The 26,186-nt window shown below is 37.9% G+C and overlaps 2 protein-coding genes and 1 long non-coding RNA gene across 5 annotated transcripts in view; 1 reads left to right on the top strand and 2 right to left on the bottom strand.

Moving 5' to 3' along the window:
* LOC147841652 (uncharacterized) overlaps positions 1-7,139 on the bottom strand; it is a 36,681-nt gene extending 29,542 nt beyond the window's left edge. Inside the window, exons 1-7 of the long non-coding RNA XR_015502314.1 lie at positions 7,010-7,139; positions 6,770-6,857; positions 5,952-6,035; positions 5,777-5,831; positions 5,602-5,677; positions 5,351-5,527; positions 3,837-5,014 (exon numbers count right to left, since the gene is read on the bottom strand). This is a non-coding gene — a long non-coding RNA (uncharacterized LOC147841652). The remainder of the gene's footprint in view (positions 1-3,836; positions 5,015-5,350; positions 5,528-5,601; positions 5,678-5,776; positions 5,832-5,951; positions 6,036-6,769; positions 6,858-7,009) is intronic.
* Positions 1,987-20,563, top strand: LOC141376529 (uncharacterized). The gene is made up of 11 exons (XM_087273137.1): positions 1,987-3,829; positions 7,749-9,609; positions 10,197-10,334; positions 11,841-11,975; positions 13,214-13,801; positions 14,070-14,819; positions 14,924-15,018; positions 15,103-15,153; positions 16,249-16,741; positions 17,004-17,118; positions 17,438-20,563. The coding sequence occupies exons 2-10, from the start codon at positions 9,387-9,389 to the stop codon at positions 17,087-17,089; spliced, it is 2,559 nt and encodes an 852-aa protein (XP_087129263.1). The 5' UTR covers positions 1,987-3,829; positions 7,749-9,386; the 3' UTR covers positions 17,090-17,118; positions 17,438-20,563.
* On the bottom strand, positions 9,611-26,186 carry si:ch73-238c9.1. Of its 3 annotated transcripts, XR_015502311.1 has the most exons (6): positions 25,891-26,186; positions 23,648-23,811; positions 17,543-17,674; positions 17,316-17,453; positions 11,816-11,985; positions 9,611-10,304 (listed from the first exon to the last, which is right to left on the bottom strand). XR_015502311.1 is itself a non-coding variant. In XM_087273184.1 (2 exons), exons 1-2 carry the CDS (start codon positions 26,030-26,032, stop codon positions 23,627-23,629), a joined length of 327 nt encoding a protein of 108 aa, XP_087129310.1. In that variant the 5' UTR covers positions 26,033-26,186; the 3' UTR covers positions 22,956-23,626. The 3 variants fall into 3 exon arrangements, 1 of the variants encoding a protein (XP_087129310.1); XR_015502310.1 differs by lacking the exon at positions 17,316-17,453; XM_087273184.1 differs by lacking the exons at positions 9,611-10,304; positions 11,816-11,985; positions 17,316-17,453; positions 17,543-17,674 and having other exon boundaries at positions 22,956-23,811.

The following is a 26,186-nucleotide window of genomic DNA, read 5'->3' as shown; positions in this document are numbered from 1 at the left end:
TTTAACATATGCAACAAAAGCTAGTTTTACCTTCAAACAACACAACTTGCAAACAAGTATATGAGTTCTTCAATTAACCATTACACAATGCACAACAAAATACAAAATACAGAACTCAAAATGCACCACCATTGCTTGCCATTGTAGCTTATAGCCAATGGCATTTGTTGTCTCTATTTGGGCTGTCAAATTCGCCTTTTTGCAAAGAATTGGATCAAGAATAAGATGTGCTTTGATTGAATATATATTGAATTCATGACATTTTTCAAACTGTGGCTGAAAACCGAAATACTGTATATAAAAAAACAGACAAAAGTAATAAAATACTGTAAATATTAGAGAAAACACATGTAAACCATATACAGTCAAAACTATTGGGAGTATAGGACATAGCCATACTGATCTCTTCCATCAATGCTGGCACAGAACAACACAGACCTTCCATCGTTTATATAAGGTTTGCAGAATGATGGCTAATTGAAGATTTGTGTGAAGGAGTGTCAAACTGGTGCTTCAGTGATTTCATACTGATGTTGGTAGTTTTTAATAGTTAGGAATAGATGGATTCTGTTTGGTTACCAAAACTAAAACAATGGAGTTTGGACTGCTTGAATGATATCTGTGTTAACTGTTTGGAAAAATGGTGGGGAAAATGTGTCAACCCAATGAGAAAGGGTTTACACATTTGCAAGACCTGTCCTCTGCTCTGCTGGGATAGTGATGAGGAAAATGAAGAGGAACCTAGTTTCTTTAACCAGGTCAAGGCAAACTAGAAAAACTGTAAAGTTAATTTTATATAAAATCATAGTGTACACAACAATCTCTGGGCTTGCTGCATAACAAATACCAAAAATTTAACAATTAAAAAAAAAATGAATCCCTTTCTGACATCGGATATTAGGCATGGACATATATATTGCGATCGTGATTTTCGAAAGTATTAAATCGCTTCGTGAACAATTATTATTACCATTTCATGAGTCTCCCCATTCAGATGAATAGAGCGCTTGGACCCGGAAGCCGCTTCGCGTGACGTCACACTTAACAAGCGGATACTATTCGCACAGCCATTTGAAAACTAAAGTAAAGTTAGACATCACTGCATTGAGTGAGTTATCTGAGTACAAGACACTGAACATGTATGTTTCACATTTTTACTGAATTTGCTCTTTGCAATCCTAATTTATTCCCAGCATTGTGCAAAATAATAAACACACCCTTATTTACAACAAACATAAACTCCCTTTAGGTAGAGCTGTGCACAACTGTAAACAATATTGCAGTACACATTGGAACTGAGCCTACAACATACACAGGTCTGTAAATCATTCATCAAATTGTTCAATTTTAAAAACATTTTCAGGAAAATAAAGATTTAAATTTGTTTTATAAAATTTGCTTGACAGATTTTGACAACTAGTTCATCATTTTTGTATGTGATGACTCAAGTAATGAAATGAGGATTATTCGTTTTATATGGAATGACTATTCAGCATTTACAAGTTTAGTTAATTTTGACTGACATGACATAAGCAGATGATAATGTTCTAAACAGCAGAGAGTTGTATGAAAGCAATTGATGCATGTCCAAAAGCATTCGCAATTTGTTGAAAAGAATGAGAAACTGCTACTATGATGTGCACAAATAACTAATTGTTTTGAGAAATGCATTAACTGTTGTGCAAATGTAAATAGTGTTGTGAGAAACGCACCAAAGCAACTAAGAAAAACTGTAAATGAAGGCTCAAAGAACACCAAGAAAGATCTTATTTCCTAATATAGAAATTAAATTGAACACCTCAATGTTTCAAAACGGCAGAACAAAATAGATTAAAAAAAATAGAACAAAAAGTCTCAAACTCAAATGTTGAAAATGGCACAAACAATTTTTTTTTAAAAAGTAGTAAAAAACGTAGTAAAAAAACCCAGAGCTGACTTTCATGTGATTAACCTCACCGTCTCTAAGGGGGTGAATACTTTTATTTTGAGTAGTTTTTCAATTAATTAGGATGTTTTCTCTGTATTAATATTAAACAAAGAGGAGCAGTGTTATTTTTCAGCTTAGTAAACTACATAAAAATTATATGAAAAATACATCACAAACTCATAGCTAAATGCACCTGATGCAAAATGTATAATATAAGTGATACATTTATTCATGTTGCACAAAAAAAATTAAGCTAAAACATAGTCATGTCGCAGCGGTTTTTGCCATTTCAGTAACTGTATTAAATTCACTTAATTCACATTAAATTAACATTTAATAGACTCTTACTTCAATGTGTTTCCTCAAATTTTACGATAAATTCTTAAAAGCACTTATTTTTGTGGTTCGTTTCCTGAGACATTCTGCATGCTCTGTTGTCATTAATATTTTAAGAAACTTTAATAGGTAAAACTGTCTGAGATAAGAACAAAAGCCCCTCTTCAGCACTATTCAGCTGTTTGCATTTACCGCAGTCATAAAAGCTCCCTGTCATCTGACAGTGGAATACCTTGAGTGATTGACAGCTAATATGAACCAATATAGCGGCAAGGAAGAGCAATTTGGCATGTTTTTTAGAAAAAAAATCAAAACAGGTCGGACTACAATCATTATATGCAATCACACAAATGCTCCCAAATATATTATGAGGTTGCAGAGATTAAATTTCGGGTGCATTTGCGACCAAAATGGTCACAATTTCGAGCCTTGGTGTATTGACGTCGCGGCTCTGTTGCCAAGCTACCACACCACCTCGCATGATATCGCTCAGGTCCTACTCTCAACATCTAAAAAAATCCATGTAAATTTTAGAATCAAGGCCTGCACTTAAAAATTTATAATTTATTTAAAAAAAAATTGGGCTCGAAAATGTAATACCTCATCAGATGATGTTTATTTACAACCCCGCGGACACCCTGCTCCTTGGTGACGAGTTTTGTTGTAGAATGCTTTCTGTTCAACAAACTTTAATTGACCAATATGAAGGGAAGAAAACTCAAGAGAAACCGAGAGACCATTTCTCCTCTGCCCAAACTTCATGTGCGCAGTTGCAGTCTAGGTGCTGAAGGCCAGGGAACGCTGAACGTCTATCGAGGAGATCTGCAGTATGTAAGTAGGTGACCTGCGGGTGATCAGGCAGTCCTGCGGGATCAATACAAAGACCCATCTGTCACTGGGGTCTTTCAGGAATCAGTCTCAAGCTCTTCGCTCCTCCATGGCGCCAAAGCATCTGCTCAGGATATGGCCTGGTCCAGGATTATGGATACATTGGCACCATCTCCTCTCAGGTCTTGGATCGCATCAATGGCACTGCATAATATCTAGAGCCCTCAGGATCCCCAGGTGGAAATAGAGAAAAAAGAAAAGAATTACCGTTCATACATGAACTTATAATAAGTTTACCCAAATTAAACTTCGGGGATTCAAATCAGAAGAAGATTTAAAGATTGTTAACTATGCTTAGAAACATTGCTGAGTTCTTACAATAAACAGACATAAAAAACAAACATGTTAAAATATAAGTGTTTCTAACAAAATGTCAGGTATATTAAGACGGGAGGAGTGTGTCCGGTCAAGTCCACTTACCTGTATGGAGCACACTCTTGCATCATACCATATTGTGACGCATTGTGTGGAAGCTTTACTAAAAAGATAGCTCTTTATAGTTTTGAACTGAAAGAGTGTGTCTGAGCCTCGGACATTATCAGGTAGGCTATTCCAAAGTTCAGGAGACATAATTGAGAAGGCTCGACCTCCTTTAGTGGATTTTGTTATTCTGGGTACTACCAGAAGCCCTGAGTTTTGAGATTTTAAAGAGCGGGTTGGATTGTAGCGAGACAGAAGGTTGCACTCTCAGAAAAAAAAGGTACAAAATTGTACCTTTTAGGGTAAAAATGGCCCGTCACTGGGGTGGTACCCTTAAGGGTACAAATTTGTACCTCTATTTAAAGGTACAAAATTGTACCTTCTACATTTGTACCCTTTAAGGGACAATTTTGTACCCCCACCGAAGGTACAAAAATGTACCTTTTTATATTATATAGCATTTTCAGGGTACTGACCCAGGCATTTTGATCCTTTGGTGACTGCATGCACAAATAAATAAATAAATAAAATATTTTGGTTCGCAGATGTCCATTTTTATTTATTAATGTAGAAATATTTCATTACAACTCACAACTGAATGTGTCAAGAAATAAAATTACACAGTAAATATAAAGCAGACATGTAAAACAGTAAAAAGAACAATTTAGAAAACAAATAAAAATTGTTCACTCACTGTACAGTATATAATCTACACTTAATACAAAGACCACAAGAATACTGTTTAAGATTTATAAACACATTACACAGGCTACATCAAGTACTTCACTTTATAAAGTCCAAAGTGTTTGTCTTTAGTCAGAATACTCAGTCATAATAAATAATTTGTCATCAAAATTTTCTCTGTATTTCAGAATGAAGGCAATGTTTCTCTATAAATTGCTTCAACAGTGCAGAAAACCAAATACATCAGTAGCCTCTTCCTCAACACCAGTAGATTACTCCTCATCATCCTCAAGTGGAGTTGTAATTTGTTGTAACACAATATGTGTTTATGCTTTTGATAAACATGACATGTAAAGCATTCATATCTGTAAAATGTTCTTTGATAGTCATTAGGACCACAAGTTATTTAAAAATTTGCTTTATGCATGAATGAGAGCAGTGTGCTGGATTAACTTGATGATTGTGATTATCCCAAGAGCATGTAGAGAAACAAAAAACAAGGTTGATCACTCTGGTAACTGGAGTAGATCGAGGCTTGTTACCGTCCACCGTTCATTCAAAACATTCCACTGCAGAAACATCAAGGTGTTCTTCTAATAAGATGGATATGTCAAAAATGTATATTCATCCACATCATTAGCCCGGCCAATCGCAATCCCATCAACTCTGAAGACTGCCGTGACTCGTCTTGTTAACACAGTTGTCCAGTCGGTGGCCTCCTCCTGTACTTGAACTGTTGGATGTGGTGAAGATGATTCACTGTAAATGACAAAGCAATAATTACATTAATATCAGTCACTCTATCACTGATGAAGAGAAAATCAACATGCATAGAAAGTGAAATAATTAATATTCACTGATTAAAAAAAAAAGTATCACAGATTAAAAGACTAATATAAATTTCATTCATTCATTCAATTTCTTTTTGGCTTAGTCCCTTTATTAATCTGGGGTCGCCACAGTGGAATGAACCACCAACTTATCAAGCATATGTTTTATGCAGCAGATGCCCTTCTAGCTGCAACCCAGTATTACGAAACATCCAGACACACTTATTCACACACACATTTATACACTACAGACAAATAAGCTTACCAAATTCAGCTATAGCGTATGTCTTTGGACTTGTGGGGAAACCGGAGCACTTGGAGGAAACCTTCACGAACACTGGAAGAATATGCAAACTCCTCACACAAATGCCAACTGACCCAGCCGAGGCTCGAACCAGCGACCTTCTTGCTGTAAGGTGACAGCACTACCCACTGCATCATCCTAATATAAAGAATATCAAGCATTATAAAATGCATTTATTACAGCATATACTGAACAGAAAACAACATACGCACCTGAGCACAACGAAATGTTGAAGTGTCTCGCTTAACAAGGCTGGCAACATGAGAAGTGCTGCTGTAAAATCAATTCCTGGAACATAAGATGTGGCATACAAACAAATATGAAGGAATCCATACAAAGCTAGAATTTAATAATATTAATCAAGTGGAGAAAGTTTAGAAAGAGTACCTTAGAGTCAGGTCCATAGCATTCTTCAGTTGATCTCTCATCTTTCGATGAAAACCTAGAAAATAATTTTAAACACGTGGGTGTACATTTATTGTTGTTTGTAAGTAAAAACCTACAAATTTAAAATAGTATGTAAGCCATTAAAACCATGGTATAGATAATGAGACATACTTACATCTTGTAACTGAGCCATGCTTTCATTTGACATGCCTTCATTGGTCTGATGCTGTTAGGCTGCATTCTGTTGTTCAATCTTGTCCTGAAAGACAATTGGAAACTTCAAAAACTTCTGGAAAGCAATAAGATAAAGCAATAACAATTTATTTATAGTATTTTATTTATATATAAGTATAACGTTAAACGATAGTAAAGCACCAACAATTCTGGACATGAGAGTTTGTGGACACTCCTCAACATTAATGTAACTTAGACACTGAAACGAAGATATGTACAAGCATACACACGCCACGTTTGTAACTAGCCACGTTTACATAATCAGTCGCTTTACCGGTGACAAAATTGTGATTTTTTTTCACAAAATGGCGGTGTATATAACCGTCTAAAATTACATTTCCGCGGTCAACCGTGGCTAGAAAATGGCCTCAAAATATAAAACATTATCGATAATTACAAATTCCAGTATTAATAACAAAAGGTTTTATATCAAGGTATATGAAGACTTCAGTCGCGCCAGCTCCGGGCCACACCGCACATTACTCACGGCCCGATTCCGGTGCACGGTTACGGCAGCGTCGGCTCGCTTCTGCCGCCGCATCTGGCCCGAGTAACGATACAGCAGACGAACTCGGGCAGGCGAGAATCTAGCCGCAACTGGCCCAAGTGTATTTTGCTATCTGGGTTGCGATTATATTCCGCCGTGGCAACACTTAATAATAAAGCAGTAACGTAACGTAACATATAAGGCGCGAATACGTAACGTAGGCGATAACGGGAACTTTTACACCGAGAAAACTAACAGCATATAGTACTTACCTTCTATAACGTTATGTCCCTCGGTGACTTCGATATCACGTTGTATTAACTTCTTTAAAAAGCTGCAGACATCTTAGCAAACTCCATCCTGCAGGCCAACGTACACCAGCCAGCCCGGAGCACAAAGCGGGGGAAAGCCGAGACCAGAGAGTCAGACAAAATCAACAGAACACGGCTTCACGTGTAAAAATGAGACTGAAATATGAAGGTACTGAAAATATATCTTTAATACATTCTTACCTGAAAAGTGTGGACTCCAAAATAGACTTTTCTTTGAAAAGCGAGCGAAGTTCTGTGTAAACAGCCAGCATACTCGACGGACCGCCTCAGTAACAAACACTACTATAACGTCTCAACAAGCCAAATTCTTAAAGAGACAGCAACATCACCACCTGTATGAAGATGCTGTCCCTCTGCATGGTTCTTATTCTACATCCCATATATACTATAGGGACTTAAACAGTAAGCAAAGACCAGTATTTACGTTTTTAATGATTAAAATGACATTTAATTATAAATTAAATTATTAACATTTTTGAGAAAAAATGTAATTTAAATACATGAAAAAAAATTAATTATTAAAATATTTAATTCAATCAATTTATTTATTTATTATATTTTTAAATTATGTATTTTAGTATTAATGTTTAGTATTAATACATTTAAATTAGTGTTATATAGTGTCTTGATCTTATCATGAGCTGAGGGTACAATTTTGTTCCTATTGGGAAACAAAATATATAATTGTACCTTTAAAGGTGCCAATTTGGTCCTTTATGGTACAATTTTGTATCCAAATGTGCTATAAAAGGTACAAAAATGTACCTTTCAAACCTAAATCTGGACATCTGTACCTTTATAGCCCATTTGGGTACAAAATTGTACCCTAAGGACCAATATGGGACCTTTAAAGGTACAATTTTATATTTTGTTCCCTCTAGGAACAAAATTGTACCCTCATTGTACCTTTTTTTCTGAGAGTGTGGTTAGATAAACAGGAGCTAGATTATTTAAAGCTTTATGGGTAAGAAGCAATATTTTATAATCAATACGAAACTTATCAGGCAGCCAGTGTAATGAGGATAAATTAAGGGTGATATGATCATATTTTCTAGATCTGGAAAGAACTCTGGCAGCTGCAATTTGCACTAACTGAAGTTTATTAATAGAGGATACTGAGCAACCAGCGAACAGAGCATTACAGTAATCCAGCCTAGAAGTCATAAAAGCATGAACTAGCTTTTCAGCATCTGAGATGGATGCATACTTCGTAACTTAGTGATATTTCTCAGACAAAAAAGGGTGGTTTTTGTGACATGAGAGATATGATTTTCAAAAGTTAAGTTGCTGTCTAAGGGTGCTTTCACATCTGTAGTTCGCTTCATTAGGTCCGTTAAAACAGTTATCTTGTGAATATATGTCATCAATTTGTGAGGAAATGTTTTGTAAAGCGCCAGGAAATATAGGCTGGAGATGAATAGGTGTTTATGGACCTCTGCTGGATTATGTGGAAATTGCAACTCTTCTTAACCTCAGATAGCAGAATTTTATTTCTAAAATATAAAACAATATCCAGAAACCTTTTATATTAAATTTAGGTCAGACTTTTAGTGATTTTTTAAAATGTTCAGTTTTTACAAGCCAAACAATGGCTTATTTTAATGCCTTAATTCAATGACATGGGCGTATTTATAAAACACACGGGTTTATTTAATATACATTAATAACCATGTTAACTAATTAACAAGCAACAATTTGATCATAGTTTAATACAATTTTCCCTTAATGAATCTTTAACTCTGAGTTTTTCCTCAATAAACTCTTAATTTGCTGCGTGTTCACTTGAAAATGTGGAGTTGTTTCACTTCATTCAGATGGACGTATATTTCCCTCCAAAATAATATTTAGCCTATTGTGATTTACCTGATTTTTTTATTATCAGGGAGCCTAAAGGTTACATTCCCCAATCCGAATGGACTAACCTAAAAACAAACAGCTTTGTACATTTTTAAACAGCTCTTAAAGTTTATTTTGAGCCTATAAATTTTTTTCATGTTTCAAAAAGCCAGAAGAATAATGTATATGATCAATTATTTAATATTTGTTTGTTTGTTTTTTCCTTTATAATATGTCACAGTACTCTAACATAAATAATTCAATCAAAAACACAGGGATTTGTGAAGTTTATGTTTTGTACTCGAGTAATATTGTATTTTCTGAAATTGATGTTAAAATATTCTCCGTGAACCGTAAAGCCCGCCTTGTTTCATTTGATTGGCTAACATTTTGACATTGACGAGGTATTATTTCTGAGGCAAACCACGACAGGGGCTGTTGTCTATCGATTACGGCCCGGTTTCAGGCATATATCAGTGCTGGCTCGGTAATATTGACTCGTTTGTGCTGCTTTGAGCTTTGAGCAAAACTCTGAACATTTGAAAATAAACACGCCTAGAGAAGCTGTTTCAAACCACGATCCATAAATGACGTCACTCGGCACACCAGGCTTCAGTTCAGTGATTATTCAAGCTAGTGAAAGGATTGTCATTTGAACGCGTTGACAGAGTTTCAGTGAATTTACCGACTTACGAATTATCTGTCGACTTAAAAAACCTTTATGAGTGAAAACACAATTCCTGTATTTGTCCACGCGATGGCAGCAACAGCATCTGTGTGTGGTGGAATGGAGAAAGCAAAGGCGGGTTTGTGGATGGACGCAATCGGCTTTTGCGAAGACTTCTGTCCCTGGCTTGACCAGGTGGACGGGACTGTGGTTTCAGAGGCCGCTACAGCTCTTCACAAGCCCTCTACTGCTATTAAAATGGAGGGAAATGCAACCGGTGAGACTATCAGCAAACACTCAAGCTTTATTAGGTGTTAAACCATTAAAAAACCAAGGGTAGATATATATGCATTTGAGTTTTGAGGGATTAAAATAAATGTACACATGAAAATAGACACATTACATATGAAAAAATAACGAGAAATTATCAATAATGGATTTTAAATAGACTTTGGGATGAGAAAAAGTTGCTCTGTGAGGTAAATTGTCCTTAAGACATTTTGTTTTTCACTGGGCCTAGAAAACAATGAATGCACATCTATCTAATCCTATCCCCCCATGGGCTAGAATAAAAGCAGGGCTTTTTTTGTTAAACATTTGAAGGTCAAAATTACTAGCCCCTTCAATCTATAATTTTTTTTTCGATTGTCTACAGAACAAACCATTGATATAATTATTTAGACTTAAATGTTTAGGAATAGCCAAAAATACATTGTATGAGTCAAAATAAATTATTATTTCCTTTCATGCCAGCAATCTGTAGTCTATTAAGTAATAGTTCATCATTTTCCATGAAGATATTTTGTTGTGAATAGTTCGGAAAGTTTCTGAAAATTGACCCTCATGACTGATTTTGTTGTCCAGGATCATCTTTGGAGACCATCAGCTTCTGCAGTAACTTCTGTCCGTGGCTGGACGAGGAGGACTGGACTGTGGTTTCAGATGCCGGTACAGCACTTGATGAACCATCTTCTGATAATAACGATGAGAAAAACACAACGGGTAAGATTTCTTAGATTTAAATCATTTTAAAAACTGGGCGAAGAGATAAATGAATGTATTGGAGGATTAAAATAAATGTATAAATGAAATTAGACACATTATATATGAAACAAAATGAGAAATGAAAAATAATGTGATTTTAAAAGTCATTCGCTCAGTTTTGTCATTTTAAATGCAACGTTGACATTGTTTGAGTTGTCGTGACAAGCTGACATTACCAAGACAACACAGCTTGTCATAAATTTGTTATAAACATGATTTTCATGAGGCCATTATAATTGAGTCACGAATATTTTTCTGATCACTTTTGAATTTGACAAAAAATGTCTTATTAAAAGTGTCAGCGTGTTGTTGAACAATTTTATAACAATTTCATTAATATTGAATGGCTTTTAAATTAGAAATTCAAAAGTTGAGGTCAAAAAAAATTAATGATACTGATATAAACTTCAAAACAATTTTGACACAAGATTAAATCATTTCTTCCCGTGTAATGTGGCATAGTTCATGACAACCGATACCATGTCCGCAATGCCTCACGACACCATCGCAGAAAGTCTAGCATGTTTAATTGTTTTCTCGTTCGATACAATCCGAGCCTGATTATATAACAGTGTTTTATGGATACGTAATAGGCATACGGCTATATGACTAGAGGATTATGAGTAGGGCGGTAGGTCATTCCAGACATCCCAAGTCTCCCGGAGGTTTCAGGAGTCTCCCGCAAATGCACAGAGACTCCCGGATGCCCACAAACAAGTGATAATCTCCCGGAAATCGCGCGTCTTCCTCTCTGTCCTCAAATACACAGCGCACCCTTCTCATCCCTCCCCACCGCATGCCTCCTTGCTCTTCAGACACGTCGCGCGCACACTCTCAAACACCACCAAACCACAATATGTTAATATTAAACAGGAATCATAAGTTTGATCCTATCCATGTCATAAGGAATACCCTTAAATAATGTAGTTATTAATTGTCAGCAAGCATCAGTGTTTATTGAGATTGAAATAACATTAAAAAAATTTTTAATTGAGTTAAGAAATATTGTTAAAGCAACACTTGTGAGTGCTTTGGGAAATAACGCTCGTAGTAGACATCACAAGATGACTGAGTAGTCTGGCACATTTGTTACCCACGACAAGTCAAATGTCAAATGTTGATAAGATTTTATCAAGAAAAAAAAAAATCGCATAATCTGACATAGTGACTTTCGTAACCGACAATAAAAAAAAATTGTGAGATCTGACCGGGGCTTAACAGATGCATCCAAGTGTTTGTTGTAACAAAGGCATCTCAAAAATGTTATTTAAGCTGGCATAACTAAGCGAATGACACTTAATCACAGTTGTCGTAAGAATTGCATAATATTATTATTATTATTTTTTTTTTATTCATGAGACGTGTCATATCATGATCATAAAAGTGTCATGATGAGTCCAGTAAAGTGTTTCAATGAACATTAGTTTCTGAAAACTGACCATTATGACTTATTTTGTCATTCAGGCTCACTTTTGGAGGTCATCAGCTTCTGCAGCGGTTTCTTTCCATGGCTGGAAGAGGACTGGACGATGCTTTCAGATGATAGTACAGCACCGTATGAGTCCTCTTCCGATAACAGTGTGGAGGAAAACACAACCGGTGAGACTGTCTGAAACCACATAAAAGAAATGAAAGACATTTAGCTGCTCTTAGTACAAGTATTTTGAGAAAATCAGCAGCTCAAAAGTTCCTGACAGAGGGCAAAATCAATTTAAAAATGTATAATTGAAAATCATCAGATAAATAATACGATATGATTGTTTTAATGCACTTATTATAGACACAAAGCAATTATTCTTATAGACCTATGACTCCAAATTAACTTATACTCCTTAAAGGTCCTGTGAAATTAAAATAATGTGTTTTTAGATGTTAGCATCAGTATGTTAGACTTGATGATATCTATTGACCTTATTCTCCGCAGACGAGCGGGCGCTGCCATTTGAATCTTTTTGGCACGAGACTTCCGGTCTCATTCACTTCCATTCATTTTTAGACATTAAAAACTGCTCGTTTCGCTGTTTGAAGTTGCAAACTGATATTTCCTTGTTATATTATTCTACTTGGACTGTATAGTCATGCAAACATTTGTTTGTAGAGCAAGTAGTTTGACCGTTTTTTGCCGTTTATTATTCCTTGTCATTTCTCCCATAGGCGACTGAAACGGAAGTTCTTAGACAATCGCGAAAACAGGCGCACTTCCGCATTTTAGAATAAGGTCAATAAGCTAGTGTGGTACGAGACAGTGATAAAATTCACATTTAAAAGATATTAACTTGTAAAGTTTGCGGTTTGTCACTACTAAAGCGATCAAACATTTTTTGACGTCACCTCATACTTCAGTTTGTCATTAAATATTCTGACCAATCAAATGCTCTCTAGTGTCTGACATGCCCACCCCCTTTTTCTCATTGGCTTCTCATTTGATGGGCTTGAGCTTAACCACTTTCACTGGCAGAGCTGTGAGAAAAACTAAATGCTATTGGCTGATTAAAAAAAGAGGAGGAGCTTCTCTATGTCCCGCCCTCTCTTCATGTTTCAGTTGAGATTATGTGAAACATTAAATAATAAATGCACATTTCAAAGCACTTAATAGCATATATGATGGCACATGTGATTTTGATCACACAGCACCACAGCTTTGTATAACTTATATTTTCACTGGCATTCGTGAGTTTATGAAGGAGCTGCAAACACTAGACCATGGGTGTCCCATTTTAGGACTATTCAGCCTATATCTAAAGTATTACTATTTTACATTTATATGTTCTTAATAGCCGATTCAATAACGGACTGACACGTTTCTAATACTTTCTGTGTTGTTTTCTTCGTTTAAGAAATCCAAACACAAGGCAGCAGGAGGAACAAAATCCATGCTTTCTTCAGGAGGGTGTGGAAGGTCATGAAGAAGCCTTTCCTCCGCAGAAGACGGACAAAAGTGGAGCCTGATTCTGATCCAGAGCCTGATTCTGATTCAGAGCACAATCCAGATCAAGAGCCAGATCCAGAGCCTTATCCAGATCCAGAGCCTGATCTGGTTTCAGAGCCTGATCCAGATCAGGAGCCAGGTCCAGATCAAGAGCCAGATCCAGATCAAGAGTATGATGAAGATCCAGATCGAGAGCCAGATCCGGATGAAGCGCCAGATCCAGGTGAAGAGCCAGATCGAGAGCCAGATCCGGGTAAAGATCCAGATCGAGAGCGAGATCCAGGTGAAGCGCCAGATCCGGGTGGAGATCCAGATCGAGAGCCAGATCCGGGTGAAGCGCCAGATCCGGGTGAAGATCCAGATCGAGAGCCAGACCCGGGTGAAGAGCCCGATCCAGATCGAGAGCCAGATCCGGATAAAGAGCCAGATCCGGATGAAGAGCCAGATCCAGATGAAGAGCCAGATCCGGATGAAGAGTCTGATGTGGATGAAGAAGGTGCTTTTTATTTTATGATTGCTCCACTCAGATATGCTGGTACATGTGATCACACAGCACCACAGTTTTGTATAACTTATATTTTTACTGGCTTTCGTGAGTTTATGAGGGAGCTACAAACACTAGACCATAGGTGTCCCACTTTCAGACAATTCAGTCTATATCGAAAGTATTATTAATATTTTACATTTATATGTTCTTAATAGCCGATACAATAACTGACTGACACGTTTCTAATACTTTCTTTGTTGTTGTTTTTTTGTTTAAGAAATCCAAACACAAGGCAGCAGGAGGAACAAAATCCATGCTTTCTTCAGGAGGGTGTGGAAGGTCACAAAGAAGCCTTTCCTCCGCAGAAGACGGACAAAAGTGGAGCCTGATTCTGATCCAGAGCCTGATTCTGATTCAGAGCACAATCCAGATCAAGAGCCAGATCTAGAGCCTTATCCAGATCCAGAGCCTTATCCAGATCCAGAGCCTGATTCTGATTCAGAGCACAATCAGGATCACAAGACAGCTCCAGATCGAGAGCCTGATCTGGTTTCAAAGCCTGATCCAGATCAAGAGCCTGATCCAGATCAAGAGCCAGGTCCAGAGCAAGAGCCTGATCCAGATCAAGGGTATGATGAAGATCCAGATCGAGAGCCAGATCCAGGTGAAGCGCCAGATTCAGATGAATATTCAAATCAAGAGCCAGATCCGGGTGAAGTGCCAGATCCGGGTGAAGATCCAGATCGAGAGCCAGATCCGGATAAAGAGCCAGATCCAGATCGAGAGCCAGATCCGGATAAAGAGCCAGATCCGGATAAAGAGCCAGATCCAGATCGAGAGCCAGATCCGGATAAAGAGCCAGATCCGTATAAAGAGCCAGATCTGAATAAAGAGTCTGATGCAGATGAAGAGCCTGTCCCTGGACCATCTGGGGTCCAGAACACTGCTAAACCTCATCCAGATTCTGAGCCTGTGCCTGGACCTTCTGGGCTCCAGATCTCAGCGTCAGGAGCCTGTGATGATACGCGTCAGTACTATTATATATGCTAATACAACATATGTTTGTTAATGTAAGATAATATCAGTATGATAGACCTGAAAACACTTAAACAACCTCTTCTTTTTTTTCAGGATCTTTGGAAAGTTTCTATGAACTGGGAGTTGTTCTGGGATTCGGGGCCTTCGGTACAGTGCGCAAAGCGGTCCGTAAATCTGATTGCGTGGAGGTAAAACTCTCTTACTACACATTTTCCTTCTTTTGTAAATCGTCTAATTGAGCAGAAAATAATAATTGTATTTCCTCTTTGCAGGTTGCTATCAAGCAGATTCCGAAGAAAAGCGATGACTGTTACATCTTTAAGGTAAGTTGGAAAAAAAAAGACTCAATATTGAATTTAATGGTTTGGACACATTTACTGTTGCGCAGTTGAATTTCAAAAGGCCAAATCCAGTCATCTGAATCTGTATGAAAATTTTACTCATGGTCAAGTTAAATGTCATTTTTGGCTCGTTTCCACTGAGTGGTACAGTACGGGCCGGTACGAGTCATCTTTATCAGGCTCGCCTTTCCACAGCCAAATGGTACCAATGGGGGTGGTGTACGAAAGATGGGCGTGGTGTACGATAGAAAGTTTGAGACGATGTCATTCTCGCTCGAGGAAATGTTCATACTGTTCAAACATTCATACTGTATAGAATGTACTTTTATAACAGCCTACTAGTATGTTTAAATTAAAACGCTGTACCTACTGAGTAGTAGGCGGTTTCGGACGCAGCCATAGACTTTACTTGGACGGGCTGTCCAGGTATTTTAACGGCCGCAAAAGTATGTTTGTATATTTTGTGTTTTTTATTTTATTTATTGAACTTTATTTTTTATTTGTATTTTATTTTGAAATAATTTATAATTTTACTTTGATTGGGACGATTCTGTAGGGGAGTGAATCTTGCATAAAAAGTTGAACCACTGAACACACATGGCTGTTTTAATAATTTTTTTGTAATTTTTCTGGACACTTCTGAACCCTTGCTGTTAATCAAAGACTCTATAATACACAAGTTATGTCACTCGTATAGTTTTGAACGGGTTGAGATCTTCAGCCAATCAGCAATCACTATAGATTGAGGGAGTAATCGGGGGGGAGGGGCTTTGACCAGACGTGATTTTCTGCTGATTTTGTGTAATTCCAACGTTTAGAATTGAAACTTAAGAGACACTTGTGCTTTATTTCATAGTTGATTCCTAAAATGACATTTAATCGTAAGATTAGCAAACAGTTTTGGAGAATTTGATGTTTCCCCATTCAAACAGAATGCTCGGGAGGCGTTTCAAAGGCGTTTTTAAGAGCATGAACTTTTTCTAAATATCTAAAAACATTTTTGCATGAACTAATCCTTTAAATGAAGTCTTTCTTCAGGTCTGCATCAACTAACCCTTGTTCTCTTTTTCTCATTAGCCTGCTTTAGCTGCCAAGCCGGTGATCAAAGAAGTGGCGTATATGCTTATGTTGAAGAGTCCGCCATTGTGCAAATACATGATCGAAATGTGCGAGTGGTTTGATGACCCTGTATACATTTCAATGGTCATGGAGTACCCCAAGCCTTGTGAAGTCCTGGAGAAATTTGTAAGCAAGCACAAGAAGCTGACCGAATCTGTGGCACGTAGCCTGATGCATCAGATAGTCCGGGCAGTCCAGCATTGCTTTGAAAAAGGCATTGTGCACAACGGCCTGCATTCCAACAACATCCTGGTCAACACGACGACTTTGCAGATCAAGCTGATCGACTTCGGTTGCTCTTATGAAGTGGATGAACAACACTACGATGACGCTGTCTTCTCTAGCACAAGAGCTTTAGGCTCCCTGCTGTGTTACATGGTGTCCGGAGGCCTGCCCATTTACTTGTCTAAAGCCAAGGGCAGTGTTTCGTTTACGTCCAGCTTAACCAGTGGTGAGTAAACAGACACTAGCTGTGTTTCCATAAAAAGATTTCAACTTTATTGTTTAAATGAAACCTATTTTTTTATGCACATCCTGGCAAATACTGCACTATTAAGGGTATAGGGGTGGTTTAGGATACAGCCATTGGTAGTATTTTAATCATTAATTTCAGAAGCTTCTTGATAAATGTCAGCTTTAATGTATATTATACAGGCTTATAAGTAAGATGGATTCTTATAAGCAGTGTATTAACCATCTTTCCCCTTGTACAGACTGTTATGATCTGATCCAAAAGTCTCTGAGACAAAACATGACGCTTGATCAGTTCTTCTATCATGACTGGATGAGGAGATTCTAGAATGAAGACGAGACTCGATACAGATGAAGGTAAACACAACTCAGCCTGAAGGAAACTACATTTAGCAGGTTTAGCATCCCACTTTGATGTTAAAACAACTTAAAACACGTCCTATAAGGCATGTAAACTAGCTTGACGTCAAAATTACATCAAATTGACTTCTAACACTGGCGTCAAAAACACATCAATTTAATTTATTTACATACAATCGATCTGCATTTTTAACCTGTTTTTGATGTAGTTTTGACATCAAAGTGCCCGCTGGGATGCTTCTCATGTTATATAAACATGTGCTAGACAAATACCAGACATGTTTATAATATTTCTTCTTTTGTTTTTCCTCTGTAGAAAGCAGCAAGGTCTTCTGCAGGAAAAAAAAAAGTTTTCTATATATATATATTTAAAAAAAAAACTCACAAACGTCATAAAGAAGCATAAAAAAGAAGAACTCACGTCTAACTGATCCAGAACCAGAGCCTGATCCAGAGTCTGTCCTGGGACCCAAACACTGCAGGATAAGCGTTGTCATCAATTCCAGGAAACTGCCTGTTCTGTGCTGTCAGAAATGGAAACCCATAGTGGACTCTGAGGATAGGGATGGTTAAATCTGAGTGCATTTTGAGGAGGACGTGTTGTTTCTCCAGAGGATGATGATGAAGAAACACCAGCACCAGTACAATGCATTGGGTCAGGTTTATACGAAAAGCAGAAGATTTACAAATATATAATTTTTGGACAGTTTTAAGCTAAAATGGACATGCATTTTTTTTTAAATTGGCAAAAAAATCCCCTGAACACAAATGAAGATATTTGAGATGAATACAGAGAGCTCCCTCATCCTCCATAAACAGCAACAGCCCCAAGTTGCTCAAAAACAAAGTCCGGAAACTAACAAAAAATCTTTTTTGGTATTTGTTTGGGCTTTAAGGATGAGGAAGCTCTCAGATTTCAGAATTACTGATATCAGAAATGATCTAGGAGGAGTAAGGTGGTGGTGGAGGGCCTTTTCTTTCTTCAGTTTGTGTTGTGGATGGAAGTGTACATTATTAACACTGACCTCTAAAGTAATTGTAGACTGCTACATTTCTAATGTTATTTTTGGACAGTCCTAGGCTAAAATAAGCATGCTTCATTTTTAATTGGCGACAAAATCCCCTAAACACAAGCTCCCTCATCCTCTATAGACAGCAACAGCCCCAAGTTGCTCAGTAACAAAGTCCAGAAACTACCACAAGAAAACATTCTGGTATTTTTCCAGACTTTGAGGATGAGGGAGCTCTCAGATTTCAGAATTACTGATATCAGAAATGAGCTAGGAGGAGTTAGGGGTGGTGGAGGGCCTTTTAACAACAATAAATGATCAAAATAAAAGGATTGATACACATAAATAAGTAAAGAGTGCTTAATGATGGCAGAATTTTCAGTTTTGGGTGAACTGCCCATTTAAGCGATAGCATTAGTGCATTTTCAGCATGGTAATAATAAGGTGCTATGTGCAGGGTTATTCAGCTAATTAATTAATATCAAGCTCATAAGAAAAGTTACTGAAAATTCAAGAAAGAAAAACCCATTTCATGATGTGAAGCCACAAATTAGAAAATTGCCGGAGCTAACATAAATGATGGACAGGTTTCGCTTCTCTTATAAATCTGACCCAATGAATGTTTCCATAAATATCTTGGAGTATCAGCATTAAAGAGGCAGCTTCCTCCGTCTAAGAGATATTTCTGTATAAATTAAAGAGATTGTACATCTAAAAATGAAATGTTTGCTATTATTTACTCATTCCTTAACTTGTTTAAAACTCGCTTAAGTTGAAGAATTCAGCCATTGACTTTCACAGTATTTGTTATTCCCACTATGGATGTCAGTGGTCACATGATTCGTCAGTTTATCTTCCTTTGTGTTCATTCATTCATTTTCCTTTAGTTTAGTCCCTTATTTATCAGGGGTTGCAACAGTGGTGAACCACCAACTATTCCAGCATATATTCCTCTTTCAGTATTGTAACCAATGACTTGTATATTGAGATTATATGAAGAGTTTTCACATTAATTTAAATAGATTTTATTTTGATACAGCCAGTGCTTTAAATAGAGTTCAACTGACTGACTGACCCATATATCCCCTTCCATAAATAAAACCGATAGGGTTTTCAAAAGCAATTTAGCAAAGGAAAAGCCGTCAAAGTCACATGATTTCACCACGTTCTGCGAGCTGTTTATTAATTTACTTTAGTTATAGTTCTTTGCCAGACTCAGTTGTGGTCAACTCTGCTTTATGTCCCAAGCCAACATACACGCTGAGCTACTGGGCAAACAACAGTGGAACTGCAGCCAGACATACCTCTGGCTTCATGTTTCGTGCTTTCTAGAAATGTAGACAGGGGTTCATATCCACAATGAGCCTGTGTTGGATCATCTAGTCATCGATAGACTTTTTATTCCAGATGCAGAGCGACAGCACAGTTGACTTTCATGTGGTCTTGGTGTTTCAGGAATATTTCAGTTTATTTACAGTCACATATTTTATATTATGTATTAGGTTTAGGCTTAAAACTAAGCAGGAGTGTGTTCGCATCACATCTAAAAGGACAAAGTGGTCTGCATATGTGTTGTTATATGTATTATTTCTACCGTTATTACATCCTCGATATTGAAACCACTGCTGCTGTCATCACAGATCATGTTCACCATCACAAACTTTCAAGAGTTCACACTTAGCTGATGATTGAATATAAGCAAGTTTGGCATGCTGTCCCGGGAGAGAGCCCTGAGCTCGAAGGTTCTTGAGCCCTGGGCTCCCTCTCGTTTGGAGGAAGAGAGGGGAGCCTCGAGCTCAGGTAGATCTCGACAACTCCCCCTTGATAAAAGCTGATGACTAAAAATTGAATACTATTAAAAGATATGCTGCATTATGAGATTACCTGTATTGCAAATTTAGATTTATCAATTTACTTGTTGTGCAAGTTTTTGAAATGTGGGAGGAAACCGGAGGACCCGGGGAAAACCCACGCAAGCACGGGAAGAACATGCAAACTATACACAGAAACGACCACCGGCCTGTTAAAGGACTAGAACCGGTGACGTTCTTGCTGTGAGGCGACAGTGCTAGTCACTGGGCCACCATGCTGCCCTGTGGAGGGAAAGGTGAAAAGGTAGGGGGGGAAGGGGGGATTCTTCAAATCGAAGATGACTGTAGTGAAGAAACCCTGGCTCTTTATAGTGGGTTAGGAATGGCCTGATTGGTGGATCATGCATGTTAATTCAGAACCAGCCGTGTTCAATCATAATCACGTGCTCCTCTCGAAATTAGTTTATGAATAAACTTCACTTAATATTATTGATATTATGATTATGCCCATGAATGCTAAAGACTATTTCAATACTAGTCAGACTGTCATTGCTGTATATACTCATTTCTGTTCTATTGCTGTTTTCTGTTTACTGAATATGTTGTATGTTTTGCACACTTAATAAAAAAAAAAATTGTGTTATGTTGTGTCTTTATAATGAGGTCTGGTTATCTGGGTACTCTTGTACTGGTGTTTTTCCGATACTGAGCATTCAGATTTACTGGCATACTGCTCTGAATATAGGGATTGCCTAAACAGCAAACATTTTTAAAAATAATGTAAAAACAGCAAATATACAGAGCATTATTCCTATTATTTAACAAGTTATCCATTTATTTTATGAACGTCTGCCTCTATAGGGTACCTAAACCCAACCCTCACAGTAATGTCAAAAATATGAATTATTGTTGTACAGTGTCACAAACAGTATGCTGTAAGTGTGTGTATCCCACAGACTTCACCTTCACTTTGAAATCAAGCTTTACAGTGTGTATTTTGCCAGCTCTTGATGAATAATTAGAGCAGTGGTCACCAAACTTGTTCCTGGAGTGCCGGTGTCCTGATTTTAGCTCCAACCCTAATCAAACACACCTGAACAAGCTAATCAAGGTCTAACTTGGCATACTTGAAACGTTCAGACAGGTGTGTTGAGGCAAGTTGTAGCTAAAACCTGCAGGGACACCGACCCTCCAGGACTGAGATTGGTGACCCCTGAATTAGAGGATTAGTAATCTTCAGTCGCCTGTTTGATTCTGCCTTTAGAGCAGCACTTTTAGATAAGACTAAAAAGCACCGCTTGATGAGTTTCACTTCTATCATCTATGGATTTTTAGGTTACAGACTTGTCACTCAATTATATTTTAGACAAAGTCATTTAAATACAATTTTATTGATGTAAAAAGTAATTAATTGATTAATGTTTGAAAGCAACTTACCCAACACTAGTTAAAATTCTAAGGTTTAAGTTCTTCATATTCACAGATAAAAATGATGCATTAATAAGTCTGCCTTGTTAAACTCTGCATGAGTGTGACCAAAGCCAAAGGATGTGACTAGTATTCAGTTAACATTATTCATATATTTATTTTCTTTTCGGCTTAGTCCCTTTATTAATCAAGGGTCGCCACAGCGGAATGAAACGCCAACCTATCCAGAATATGTTTTATGCACATTCTGTAGAGCTAGCATTTACAGCGAGGGAATGACATCCGATGTGGTACAGAGTATATACATATTATATATATTATTTACATGATGCTTTTAGCATATTATATCAGCTTGTCACTCAGTGATAAGCACAGTTATTGGGCAAAATTAACGTTAAAGTGAGCATTGTTCATAGTTCATCATATATATATATATATATATATATATATATATATATATATATATATATATATATATATATATATATATATATTCATACAGTTAATCTTAGTAAATTCAGTTGATTGGACATGATTTAAAAAAGGCATACATCTCACTTTATGAGGTCCCAGGGTTGACAGTGCATGTCAAAGCACAAACCAAGCATGAAGACAAAGGAATTGTCTATAGACCTTGGAGACAAGATTGTCTCGAGGCACAAGGCTGGGGAAGGTTACAGAAATAATTCTGCTGCTCTGAAAGTTCCAATGAGCAAAGTGGCCTCCATCATCTGTAAGTGGAAGATGTTTGGAACCACCAGCACTCCTCCAAGAGCTGGCCGGCCATCTAAGCTGAGTGATCGGGGGAAAAGGGCCTTAGTCAGGGAGGTTATCAATAACCCGATGGTCTCTCTGTCTGAGCTCCAGCGTTCTTCTCTGGAGAGGAGAACCTTACAGAAGGTCAACCATCTGTGCAGCAATCCACCAATCAGGCCTGTATGGTAGAGTGGCCAGACGGAAGACACTCCCTGCCTGGAATTTGCCAAAAGGCATCTGAAGGACTCTAAGAAACAAAATTCTCTGGTCTGATGAGACTAAAATTGAACTCTTTGGAGTGAATGCCAGGTGTTACGATTGGAGAAAACCAGACAGCGCTCATCACCAGGCTAATACCATCACTACAGTAAAGGATGTGAGGATGTTCAGCAGCAGGAACTGGTAGACTAGTCAATAAAGAGGGAAAGATAAATGCAGCAATGTACAGAGACATCCTGAATGAAAACCTGCTTCAGAATGCTCTTGACCTCAGACTGGGGGCGACGGTTCATCTTCCAGCAATGACCCAAAGCACACCGCCAAAATATCAATGGAGTGGCTTCACGACAACTCAGTGAATGTCCTAGAGTGGCCCAGCCAAAGCCCAGACCTAAATCCTATTAAACATCTCTGGAGAGATCTGAAAATGGCTGTACACCATCCCTTCCCATCCAACCTGACAGAGCTTGAGAGGTACTGCAAAGAGGAATGGGCAAAAATTCCCAAAGACAGGTGTGCCAAGCTTGTGGTATCATATTCAAAAAGACTTGGCGCTGTAACTGCTTCCACAGGCGCAGCAACAGAGTATTGAGCAATACTTCTGTACATGTGATTTTTCAGGTTTTTTATTGTTAATAAATTTGCAAGAACTCTTTTTTTCACATTGTCATTATGGGTTATTGACTTTAATCCATTTTGGAATAAGGCTGTAAAATAAAAAATGTGGAAAAAGCGCTATGAATACTTTCCTGGTGCACTGGGCTTTTACACATTTACACTTATTTTAAAATAAAGGATTTCTGCACGGACAAGCTTTTTAACATGATTTAAAATGATGATGTGAATAACAAATGACTAATCAGTATATTCAGACAAGTACTTTTTTACGATACAACCTGAATATCTTTGTACTTACTGTATTTTGAACACACAAAATACACCAAACAGATTCATCACATACAAAGTAGCAAAAAAATGATGATGATGAGGCTAAAGCCAAATGCTAGTGATTTCTTAACAAAGACCAGCATTCCAAAATCATGTTTTTATAATCCTGTGCCTTTCATTTCTATGCAACACACTAAAACAGTTGGCGACGATTAAATCTGGATTAAAACCTTCCTACTTTAGTATACAAATGCAATGTCCAATAGGAAGAACACTCAGCATTCTTCTATGGATCTGAAGCTTTATTTTGATGCATTCACAAGTGCCATGCCCAATCCTCGACTAAACAAGTCAATCTCCAGTTCATGAAATGGCGCTGTGAATGTTCGGAAGTCACATTGCGCTACTTTTCACCTCTATCACACTGTTCTCCAAAGATTTTCCAGCCGCGCGCAACTCGTCTCTCCGCCGTGCAAGATTGCCGCGTTCCTCCTGCAATCGCTCATGAAGCTCAATGTAGCGCCTGCTCTGCTGAAACCTCTCCTCCACTTCACCGTTGCTGGAAAGGCCCTTCAAATCTGAAAACCACACCTGAAGTTAGTGTCAAGGCCAAAAATTACTGTCATGCATACAAAAGTGCAATCACACTAGCGAATACCCAATACCGAAAACATGATGATGTTGGTCTGCAATATTTAATAACACAATCCTTTAATCAATCATTAATAATAAAAATAGATCAACGACAACAACTTGAAAGGGTGGCATAATGGTGCAGTGGTTAGCACCAGTCACCTCACAGCAAGAAGTTCGCTGGTTCAAGTCCCAGTTAGCATTTCTGTGTGGAGTTTGCATGTTCTAGGTGAATTGAATAAACTAAATTGGCTGTAGAGTATGTGTGTGATTGTAACAGTGTATAGGAGTTTCCCAGTACTGGGTTGCAGCTTGATGGTTCATTCCGCTGTGGTGACCCCTGATGAATAAAGGGACTAAGCTGATTAAAAATTAGAGAATGAATGAACGACAACAGAAAACGAAATATTAACTTTAGCATTATAGCACCATGTGAATTAAGGCACAATATCAATATCCCAACGTGCGCATCTGCAATAAACACGTCACGTCATGTGCAATGTTTAGTTGGGATTATCACAGATTAGTACCCCTGATTTGTGGAGTCATTGTGAACTTTAACTATAATCTATTACTATTAGTGTGAAAGATTTTTAGTCGGATGTGTTTTTAAGGCTTGCGACTAAGATTTTAGCAATTTTAAGCCATTTGGGAACAAGAAATTGGCTGCAACAACAATACGATTAAAATCAATTACTAAAATCGTTTGCAACAAATTAGGTGTGGGAGGAGCATTTCACACTAAATAAACAAAAGCAGCATGACATGAAAAATTCAAACTGAGCTTTGGTGCGTTGACTGGCGCTGAGCCAGAGAAAGACGTGTCATATTATCACTATTATGCAGTGTTTATCATGGTACTTTAAATATTCTGTCTGAAATCATATGCAAGTATGACTTGGAAACCACATTAGCACTATTTATTTGACTGTGGACAATGAATTGTGTAATTTGATAGTCAAATCTAGGTCTGGGCTTTTCTGAAAAAATCAGCTGAAACCACCCTAGGCTGGTTTTAGTTGGTTGACCAGCCTGGTTTTAGAGGGGTTTTGGCCATTTTCAGCCTAGTCTTAGCTGGTCAGGCTGGAAAATGACCAGTTGAATCCAGCTAAAACCAGCTTGACCAGCCTGGTTTAAGCTGGACATAGCTGGCTTTGGCTGGGCTCCCAGTCTGGCTAAGCTGGTCAAGCTGGTTTTAGCTGGTCATCCCTTAGCCTGACCAACTAAAACCAAGCTGGAAATGGTTAGAAACCAGCCTGGAAATGGCCAAAACCCCTATAAAACCAGGCTGCCCTGCTGAAAAAATCCAGCTTAAAACAGCCTAGGCTGGTTGGCTGGTTTTAGATGGTCAACCAGGCTGTTTTTAGAGGGGTTTTGGCCATTTCCAGGCTGGTTTCCAGTCATTTCCAGCCTGGTCTTACCTGGTCAGGCTGGAAAATGACCAGCTAAAACCAGCTTGACAAGCCTGGTTTAAGCTGGACATAGCTGGTTTTGGCTGGGCTCCCAGCCTGGCTAGGCTGGTCAAGCTGGTTTTAGCTGGTCATCTCCCAGCCTGACCAGCTAAGACCAGACTGGAAATGGCTGGAAACCAGTCTGGAAGTGGCCAAAACCCCTCTAAAACCAGCCTGGTCGACCAGCTAAAACCAGACAACCAGCCTAGGCTGGTTTAAGCTGTTTTTTTCAGTAGGGCAACTTTACCTTAATAAAGGCTTACCCATCAAGGCTTACCCATTCATTTAAAGTTAGAATCAGTGAAGTTTAGCTTTTATTTTCAGTTCATCTAACGTTATTAAGGTTGGTTAAGCATAATGAGGGAAAGGAACGTAATACCGATAACATACTCTACATCAGTTGTTCGTCTGCATCAGGGTGTGCACTTATACTCTTATTTAACATTATATACATTTTTACGTCTCTAAACTAATGTAACCTTTGTAAGTTATGTGATGCTGTGTAAAACGTTGTGGTTGAAATATGTTAGTAAAGTTTTTAAAGCCACTGCACTGAAATATTCTCGTCAGTACCTTCAGCAGAAGTGTGTGAAACGGTGAATACTGGATCATTGGGATAGGCACGGTTCACATCCTCCATTATCTGCTCCACTGTCGGCGGATCAGGTCGGGTCGGCAGAACCATCCGCTTTTTGCCTTTAGAACCAAAATTCATCCTGTGTGGAGAAGCACCAGCTCTAATTTTAAACAAAATGATTATGCTCTTTAAAAATCATCAGTGTTCATGGTGGTATGACGAACCTACACTGTAAAACAAATCAGCTACTAAAGTACTGTACATATTTCACATGTAGACTCGACTGTTTACC

Source organism: Danio rerio, chromosome 11, assembly GCF_052040795.2.
Source record: "Danio rerio strain M-AB ecotype USA chromosome 11, GRCz13ab, whole genome shotgun sequence".
NCBI classification, from domain to species: Eukaryota; Metazoa; Chordata; class Actinopteri; order Cypriniformes; family Danionidae; genus Danio; species Danio rerio.
The sequence above is the reverse complement of the archived record's forward strand: the minus strand, read 5'-3'. Positions and strand labels throughout refer to the sequence as shown.